The sequence below is a fragment of the Copadichromis virginalis genome, linkage group LG3, assembly GCF_057382275.1.
Source record: "Copadichromis virginalis isolate Kocher_CV1m ecotype Utaka linkage group LG3, C_Virginalis_male_GT1.1, whole genome shotgun sequence".
In the NCBI taxonomy this organism is placed as follows: domain Eukaryota; kingdom Metazoa; phylum Chordata; class Actinopteri; order Cichliformes; family Cichlidae; genus Copadichromis; species Copadichromis virginalis.
Window position 1 is genome coordinate 24,270,182 of NC_140620.1, and position 10,450 is coordinate 24,280,631.

At 38.4% G+C, this 10,450-nt stretch overlaps 1 protein-coding gene across 1 annotated transcript; it reads right to left on the reverse strand.

Moving 5' to 3' along the window:
• Nucleotides 1-7,456: 7,456 nt before the first annotated feature.
• Nucleotides 7,457-9,658, reverse strand: LOC146713568 (uncharacterized). The gene is made up of 2 exons (XM_085448793.1): nucleotides 9,405-9,658; nucleotides 7,457-8,881 (listed from the first exon to the last, which is right to left on the reverse strand). The coding sequence occupies exons 1-2, from the start codon at nucleotides 9,646-9,648 to the stop codon at nucleotides 7,839-7,841; spliced, it is 1,287 nt and encodes a 428-aa protein (XP_085304919.1). The 5' UTR covers nucleotides 9,649-9,658; the 3' UTR covers nucleotides 7,457-7,838.
• Nucleotides 9,659-10,450: the final 792 nt, after the last annotated feature.

Consider the following 10,450-nt stretch of genomic DNA (forward strand, 5'->3'; position numbering starts at 1 on the left):
AGAAAGACGCTGGTCTCTGCCTCTGTCCTGACAAGCAATTGGATCAACCATTCACCCTATTAACCTTATTTTCCCTTCTGCAAGTAACTGTGTAAATAAAGTCCCGAAAGTCTTTACCGCAAGTTCATTCCTGTGTTCAGAGAAACATTCAGTAGAAATTTGTTTGAAATTTTTCTATATCTTCATCTCCTTCTCAATCTATTAAATTACCCTTTCTCAGCTTTGTGTTTCTGATTTATGTCTGACTGAACATCTTTGTTATTCAGATTAGACATTACTTCTGAACCAAGCATCTCACTGTTTCCTTGGAAGCAGATAAGAACAATGTTTGTTTACTTACTGGTTTGGTCTCATTTTCTGGTTCACCTGAACTCAAATATTTGCTGACTTCCTCTCAGCTGAAAGTTAAAAATGTTGAAATACTTTTCTATTTAGCTTCCTTCTTTTTCAAAAACATAATATTCATATTGGTAATTGTACATTAGTATTTTGTTTTTTCTGCAAAAAGCCTTCATTTATCCAGGCAGTCTTGGAATTTGTAGCAACTCGAAAATACAATAAATATTAAGAAAATACATTCAATCTTTATTAATTTTGCTTAATAAACCTGTGTCACATTAGAACTTTTTTTACTAACTGGTTTTCTTTTTGTTTCCACTTAGAGTAAGGACAACAAAGTCACAAATGCACAAGGTCAAATGAAGGGAAATTTTTCTGAAAGGAAAAATGTGACATTTAAAAATGGCCTTCATATTTACATGGAGAGAACAATTACATTAAAATGAATAATCTATACCTCATTATTCTCTTTCAGTTCATTTTGAATAGTTTAGGTGTCAAAATAAAGAAAGCGATATGTGAACAATAATTTGCTTCATTTTAGCATAATTATAACTTAACAGATGCATAAATAGACGAAATATGTTTGCAGTCTAAAATACCAAATAACCACACAGTCAATATTCACCTCAATGGTCAAAAGCTGAATGTGGTCCTTAAGGTGAGTATGACTCTGTAACTTCTCCTTTATACACTGCTAACAGCTCTGTGCTCTGTGTCAAGGAAGTCGTTTTGGTTTGGTTTTTTTAAATGCTGGTTTCCTTTTAGTGTACATCAGAATGAAAGTACACTAGATGGCAGTGTTTTATATTCACCTGCTGCACATTAAAAGCTACACTATGTTAGACCTTGCTGTGAAAAAATGTTTCTATGAGCGCACCTTTACTTTTGTTTAGATTTGTACACAGAAATGTACAGAAATCAACAATTTAAACAAACAAAATTTAGATCAAAACACCTCATAAAATTATCATAGCACATATTCACCAATGGAAGCACACAGACACATTATAATTGTGATGGAAACAATCCAGAAGAACAGCAAATTAAAATGCATGTAAGAGACTTGATTGAAAGGTCTTCAAGTTCACGAAACTGTGCTTATTTATCATGTGGCTGAATGAAAGCTGAAACTCTAGCCCAGCTGACATCTACTCATCACCTGGTAGTGTTAACAGGTTCAGCCTGTTCTGTAGGCCAAAGTTTTTTAAACATGCTAAAAAGATCTAGGTAAAAGTTGACATAAGAAATGCACTCACCATGTATGTTAGGATTGAAGCACAACAAAAGTAAATACATTTTTAAAAAATGCTTATTTTGGAAGCATTGATTTATACTAGTGACTAAGAGATCTGAGAACCCTACTGCTAAGGAAAACACAGGTAACAGCTGATGCCACATACATACAAGACATACACAAACCCGCTGAATTACAGATATAAAATAATTAATCTGACAGAACGGTTACCCACATCTTCACTTTTTCTTTTTTGACAGATGCTTTATAAAGGTGGTGTGTATAGTTAATATCATTAGGTTAATGTTGTTTTGTCTTGATTCATGCTCAGTCATCCAGTTAGTTAGTTAGTAAATCCCCAAAAGTTGATTCTGTTCATCTGGATGCAGCATTTTCATTGGGAGAAATGTTTCGTCACTCATCCAAGTGACTTCTTCAGTCTCAGCTGACTGCAGGTTTCCACAACCTGATAAACATTTGCATTGCAGTACGTTTGCATAATGACTGAAACTAGCACCACTGAAGGAACAATGGGCTGGGAGGTCAGTTCCTTGATTATTAATATGCAAATTCTCATGACCATTGATCAAAGCTGAGTAAATAAGAAAGAGGACAGGAGAGGAAGAGGAGAGGTTAGATTTAAAGGTAAGAACTGCTCATTTAAAGCTCATGTGTAAGTCCTCGTGTTTTTAAACCACATAATGTGTCTGTTCATATGACAGTGTGAATGAGTACCATGGACATTTCTTTACCAAATTCAAACTAAGACTCAGGATTCCTAAAACAATGTTGCACCATTGTTTTACCAATTAGTGCGTAAAGCTAAACATACTAATAACTGTCAGTGTTGCTGCATGCTGTCACACTGATCAAAGGACACCTTCACAAGACAGGTAAGCAATGAATTAAACATAGACCGAGCAAACATTTGTGGATAATTTTTTCTTAGGGTTGCAAAGGGCACTCATGAGAGACACAAAGCAGAGTTCAGTCAACAGAGCAACCTTTATTCATTTCTTTGTCTAGTGAACCAAATACCTGCAGACCTCTTCTCTAGGCCAGGTGTCTTTCAATATTAGGACCAGTGACATGTATCATTCACCAGTGACATGGATCTGACAAACTGCGGTATGCCCTCTTTATATCCAACAACCCCAACACACTAATCTGTTCATTAATCATGAAATATTATTCAGTCAGACAGAAATCTGGTGGTTTTTGATGCTGAGCTGTAGGGATGGGTATCGTTTAGGTTTTATCCGATACCGGTGCCAAATCGGTACTTTTGAAACGGTGCCGGTGCTCAAACGGCGCTCAAACTGGTGCTTAAAGAATGGAGAACACAAAATTGGTCCAAAAACCTCTCATATTCAGCTGGTTTTATGTAAAAAGATAACAATGTTAGCCTTTTCTGCAGCTATGGGGCATATATGGTATCACTCTTAGCTGGAAGCAGTGCTTAACCAATGGAAAAAATACAAACTTTATCCAAAAACCTCTCATGTTTAGCTGTTTCCCTCTTTTTCTTTGGTCATTTTAGCCTTTTTGGCCAGGGTGAAGGGAGCATCTGCTATCAAACAAGAAGACAGCTGCATGTAGCTATGATGATGTTTGCTAGTTCACCTTACATGCATTAATGTAATAACGTGGTTAGCCTACTCAATGTAAATTACACGCGAACAACAGAGAAGAACGGCTGCTGCTGCCATCAAATACGGCGCATTTCTCGGCTTTAAAAAAAACCCGCTATGCGTCGCCAGGTGTTTCATCGGATTCGAGGTGTTACCTCCTTTGCACAGTATCACAGTATCACCTTAAAGCACTTGTTGCAGGCTGCTGAGTTTGCATATTTTGCTGTGAAGTACAGCCAGACTTTTGACCACTTCGCCTTGGGCATTTTTAATCTGTAGCTCTGCTCTAACTGAACGTACGTACCTGGCCCCGCCTACTATCCTGGGAAACGTAAAATGATTGGCTAGAATCTAAAGTGTATCACAGCTCAGGAAAAAAAAAGCACCGAAATAAAGCACCGAAATGTGCGCTGCTTTTCGGTCTGGTTACTACCGTTTATGTCAGAACATGGCACCGGACACCGGTACCCATCCCTACTGAGCTGTCAGGTTTCTTACTGATTAATCTCTTGCTTTATTGCCAGTGGTGGTCCTAGCCTGTTTGGCGCCCTGGGTGAACACTCCTTCTGCCGCCGCCACCCCCCCCCCAACACACACACACATATGAAGAGAGAGAGAGTATGCATAGTATACAAACGGCTACCAAACAGCCATCATAATTCGTCATACAACGAGAACAGGACAAATCAACAATTGACAATGACTAATTAATATTAAATTCTGTAACATAATGTATTTGTAACACACGATACTTTACCACTACTGAATGTAGAGAAAGTTAGGATCTTAGGCTTATGGTCTCTAGGAATCGACTAAGGAGCGAATGACACACAGCTAAAAGAACAGTCAACATTTATTCAAAACAAAACCAAAAACAGTCATTCAACAGTTCACAACAGTTCCAATTGTCCATATTTGTCAGTCTGTGTATTCAGTTTTAGAGTTCAGAGTTCTTTTCAGTTCAGGTGTGTGAGTGTGTGTGTATAATGTTAATGTTAATAGTACTACCCGGGTAGTGTATTGTTCTGAGATCTCATAAGCTTATCTGTCAAGAAGTCACTTCTAAATAGGCTGGAAATCTTTCCTGCATGGCAGCTGGGGATCCGGAATCCTGGCTCGCAACTTTAGACTCCAACAAAAAAACCAACCTGCACAGGGCAGTGAACATATTTTACATGAATATCATATAACAACTTAATCAATACTAGTGATCAAATGTCTCTCACTCTTTGTATATAACAACTTAATGCAATCAATAATAAAATTAATCAAAGAACCTTAAAACAATTTCCACATCTCATATTTTGTGAACAGCAGTCACATCAATCCAATGAATTGAGAGAATGTACATTACTGATGCACGAGGAAAGTGCAAAACGTGGTCGCAGTACTATTTAGCCAAAGACTGCTCATATTTATCATCTCATTACAATAAATAAAACTTACCTACTAGCTTCCAAAGAAATATTTCCGATTGGTTTAAAACATTCACAAGTGAAGAAATAAAAAGATAATACAGCACTTAAAAGGAACACATGAAATTTACATTATACTAAGCTAATGATTAGCTAACGATTAGCTTGCTATGCTAGCGCAGTTAGTCAACTCACCGGAAATGAACAAAAAACACAAAAACAGGTACATCAGCATCAACAAAAAGTGTCCGCGCTTCCCAACAAGCGGAAGAGTAAAATCCAATTTGTGTCTTCACACATAACCTTTTTCTTGAACAAGGATTAAAGAAAAACTCGGTGAGTAGCTCCGACCAGCATACGTAGCCTTAGCGCTATTCTCCTTCTCTATCCACAATATTTCTGATTTCGCGCCATTACCCCGATTCATAGCGGAAGCCGGTTTTTTACTTCCGCTTGCGCTGTTGTTGACAGTTGCGGGGTTACACCTTCACTGTTGATAAAGATTTCTCTCACTGCAGTTTGTTTTACCTGGAGTAAATGGCAACACATCGAAGGTGGATACACAGTAAAGATGTTTTAAAAAGCAGCGAGGACAGTTCAGTTGCAGTGCCTCACCCGTCACTTCTCACGGAGTGGGTAGATGACATGAAACTATGGCCCGATGTTAGCTACATCGACATTATTAATTACCTTGTATTTTCCGAAGGCGTTGATGGCGAGGAATTACGTAATTACAAGAGCACCGAGGCGTATAATTACCTGCACAGCAACAAAATTGATAAAGTACTGCTCAACAAACAAGGCGACTTTATTTTTCTTAAAGCAGCTGTAGAGCCGAGCCAGAGTATTAATCAAGCGAAACACTTAGCATGGGCAATGCTAAGAGAAAGTGGAGTAGTGGAGACAGTCGGCTGTTCCTGTATCGCCGGATTAGGGAGATCATGTAGCCATGCGGCTGCTATTCTGTGGAAGGTATATCACTTATCTGGATATCACAATGTTTAAATCACTGAAACAGAAACACTGGACTGGTCAAAGGCTGTGATTAAGGAGTCACGCTACTGCCATCTAGCCAAGTATTACGTGGAGCACTGTTTACATGTGAAAGCCACTCGTTAACTTTGTGTGGGCTGTATGCTGTACAATCACAAGAAGATAAAATATAAAAAAAATAAAAGACTGAACATTAAGGTCAAATTTACAAGACAAGAAAAACTATAGTTATAAGAAGTGACACAGAGTAGTATAATACATGTTTGTTTATATATATGTATATTTGTACACACACACTACTTTGAAAAAAATTAGACTGTGGATGTATATTCCTGCATCAAAAAGTAACTGACTATTAATATGAAATGGATAATATGGGTGACTTTGCCAGTGTTTATATCTGTTTTGGATATGATTCAGGTGTATTGACCCAGGGTCATATCTATAACATGCAGGCACTGCTTTTGTTAGTGTAAACTTCCTCGTTATGTTAAATCTTGAGTATTGACAGTGAGAAAAAACTATTAATGTTTGTTACAGGTGCAGAATGCTGCGATCAGTGGAAAGACAGGGCTTGCGTGTACAGACGAGCAGCGCAGGTGGAATGCAGGGACAGCAAAGAACCTTGAACCTAAACGTCTAAGCCACATAAACTTCAGACATCACAGGGCAGAGCAGCAGTACGATGTGAACTCCCGGACTGCAGTGACACAATCTCTCCCTAACACACCATATCACCTTACACATCAAGACTTTATTGACAGTGTTAGCAAAGCACCAGTGAAGCCACTTTTCCTCCTCAAGAACACATTAATTGGAAAGTGTTACAATGCCTCGCCATCTGCAGGTCCTCACCGCAACAGTAAAGTTGATGAGCAATTTTTTCAGCCACACCAAGCACACAGTTACAAACTAAGCTGTAATCCATGCAGGGCATTCTACCAGGCATACATTCAAGTTTCTGAAGAGCAAGCAGAACAATTACAAGAAGAAACAAAAGAGCAAAGTGCATCTGATTTGTGGCACAACTGCAGGAAAATCAGACTTACAGCAAGCTCTGCTAAAAAAGTTCCAGTACGTGCCACCACAAAAAATGACAAATTTTTATCTGAGCACATGTACCCTTCCTTTCGTGGGAATTATGAAACAAACTATGGTAAAGAAAATGAAGTTAAAGCTTGTCATCAGCTGAAAGAACAGGGTATGAACATCCTTCACATGGGTAGTGTTATCAGCATCCAGGAGCCATGGCTCTCTGCGAGTCCTGACGGGGTCATTGACTCAGATGTGCTTCTAGAAATAAAATGTCCTGTGCAGACTTATCCTTCACTCACGGAGCAGCTTACCCAGAAATGCAGCGATATCAAACTGGTAGATGGAGAACTGCAGCTGCAGAAAACTGGCAGCAGAGGCTATTACATGCAAGTGCAACTTACAATGTTTTGCACAGGGCTCAAGACTGCCACACTTGTGATCTGGACACCTACTGAGCATGTTTCATTTACAGTGCAATATGATGAAGCATTTGTAAAGGAACAAGTAAAACGCTTGAGAGGGTTTTACTTCTCATATTTCTTACCTCGACTTGTAGAGGAGTATGCAGCAGGACGGTTTCAGTTAAATGAGAGATACTTGAAGATAATGGGCAAGCTTTAATACATGTTACAACTATAAATGGGACAGTCAGACACCAACATGTCTGCAGAGTTTGGTCTCTGTCTTGTGAATGAAAGGAGACATTCAATATGAAATCTGTTAAATATTTCAATACAACTAAAATGTACGTAGTTATAACATATGGTGGGAAATGAATGACAAACTGACAACATTAAATGTTGTGAATAGTTCTGTATTTCTGTAATCTTCCAACACAAAAAAATGTCAAGAATGCACAACTAATTATTGTAGATTTGAGAAAAACATTTTTTTTTTCATTTAAGAAATTTATCACATTGTGGTTGAATAAAAAAGTAATAATTGTTCAATTGATTGATTGCAATTGTTTTATATATACACATACATACATACATACATACGCACACACACACTGTATCACATAACCTTTCATCTAGAACACAAGATAAAAAAGTGAGACCTGGAATTATTTACTCTCTACATATATGTACATCAAATTTTAAAATAATTACATTACACTACGCAACTTTATGTCCTGAGTAACCATCTTAATATCCCCGAGTCCACAATTGTTCATAACATACACAATTATTGTGTATCACGAATGAGATCCTCTCTTAAGTTCACTAGAGCAGCACATATTCTCAGTATCTTGTCTACTTTAGGAGCCATGCTTATAGGAACAATTTGTGAAAGTATTTTGTAGACTTTCAAGCGTCTGATTGCTCTTTCAACATGGATTCTTACATTTGCAATCCGACGTGTGTATGTTACCTGTTCCTCAGTTAGCTGTCTACGTTTTTTTGTGAAAGCGGGTATTACTAATCTAACTTTTCTCTCAAAGAGTAAGTCTTTAATTGTAAAACCTCTATCTGCCATGACTTCATCACCAGGTTTTAGGTATGTTAATATTCCAGAGTCCATTGTGATAAATTTGTCACTACATCGGCCGCCATATGCCGCAGACACAAACATGATTAGTCCACATGGTGCAACAGCAACCAAATATTTGACTGTGTTGTGTGAATAATAATGGCTGTATGATTCCCCTCTTGAGCCCAGATTTCTGGGTTTCTGTAAAAGGGTCTCACTGCAGTCTATAATGCATGTACTATTTGGAAAGTTCTTCTTGAAGGCTTCAGGCATAGTTGCTTGAATAGTTTCTTTTGGCAGCCATGGAATTAATGGTCGGAGAACTTCCTCCAGCTTGTCTAACCAGTGTGAGATGATCTTGCTGGCCATGCTTTGTGATATATGAAACTGGCGGCTTAGGTCACCTATTACACGGTTACTCTTTAATTTCATAAGTGTCATGAGGACTTGATCTCGGACAGGCATGGTAAATTCATTGTTGTCATATCCTTCCAGTGTCGACACAAGTGTGTTAAATGTTTCTAAGGCTATCCCAGTGTACAGCAAAGCGTCTGCATCATTTTGAAGAATGAAATATGCAACTTCATCACACTGAGTCATCTTATCCTGCACATCTTTTCTGCGAGACCTGTTGCAGTATTGATGGTCTTGTTGCGAAGGATCCTCCCACTGTGTGTGGACTGAGTGCAGATGTGGCTCAGGGGGTTGTGTGGAGATGCTGGCCTGGTCTAATTCCACTGAACGTAACACTGTGGAGTCTGAATAAGACAAAAATATGATCAGATGTACAGTCAAACTGTTAGCATAAGAGAAACTGTAAAGTGTCACTTAGCTTATTATATTTGAGTGAAATTTCTCATTCTACATTCTTTCACACAAATGCAAAATCATAAATGTCAACATAAAATGTTCCTAAGTCCCCTAAAAATTTGTCACAATTTTATTCAATTAATGTGATTAGATTTTATTTTACATTCTAAAAAAAGTCACAACTGTTGGTATTTTTGCAAAGGTTGCCTTTAACTTTTTTACTTGAGTTTTCTCGACTTGAAAAAACATGTTCTTTATAAACACAAACCTAAGACTTTTACAGCCCTTGGAGCTAATCTTTTGGCATTATTATTATTATTATAAACTTTCGTTAAAATTTAGACTTTGCTGCTAATAACCAGCTAGTGCTGATACTAACGCCATTCACCATAGGCTATTATTTAGTAAAAGTAAAGAATTGCGTGTTTAAAATGCGAAACGGTGGCAAACCACATTTACACTTTCACTTACCGGGTACAGATTCTGTGTTTTTGTTCGTATTACTGGAAGCTGTCACACTCAAAGTGGTCCGAGTGAGCCTTCTTCTTTTCTTCGGTGGGGGTCGGTCATAGCCCAGATAAAGCTCCGGGTCGGGGTGTAGCTCTGTGGGCTTTTTATCGATAAAATGAAAGGAGCAAACATAAACTCTCTTTGGAGGGTGTTTGAGTCTTAAAGCTGCCAGCCACGCCAGTTTCCGATCCTCCTTCCGCGGCATAGAGTGCAGTGCGTAGGGCAGTGGGCACGGACAGGCCTTTCTAAGTTGTTGATGCTCAAGGCAAAATGTTTCTAATGCGTTTTTCAGTTTTCTTGAATTATTGTGGCAGCCGACGACAGCACACGTTGAACCCGAGCTCATCTTCGAACAGGTAAAGCCACTTATTACCGCACAAAGTAACTGATTTTGTTGTTAGCAACGACTGAACGCTGGGTCTCGCTTTGAGTAACCGGAAGTATAAAACCGGACAACGGAAGTAGTGGTCTGTCATGGCAGCCTACGTACGCTCTTACAGAAACCTGTGGATAGTTCTCAACTCAAGTTCACAAGCACTAAACAATCTCATAGTGCCACCTACTGACATGCTTTGGGAACAGCAGTTCATTTTCATGAGGCAAATTTTAGGTGGGTTACATCTGTCTGTTACTGTTACTATTTTTACCATTTCTTCTTGGAGCAACTGTAATCCACATAATTTCCTTAGGGATTAATAAAGTATTCTGATTCTGGTTGTTTCAGGATGACCTGCCATTATCCAATGACACATCAGCTTACCTGCATCTTTTGCTCATTTCTCCTCCTCTTCTTTTCTTTTTTTTCTAAACCGAGCACCTGATGGCTTCAAACTTTTCTTGTCCATCTTCCATTGGTTTTAATTTTGCACTCTAGTATGAACACTGTTGAAAATCTCCCAATTCTTTTAATCTTTGGGCTGAAGGAAGGACAGTACTCGGTGTATAAATGCTCAATCAACAATCATTTATTTCCATACAATTCAACACTTAAGAGCATAAGAACGTCC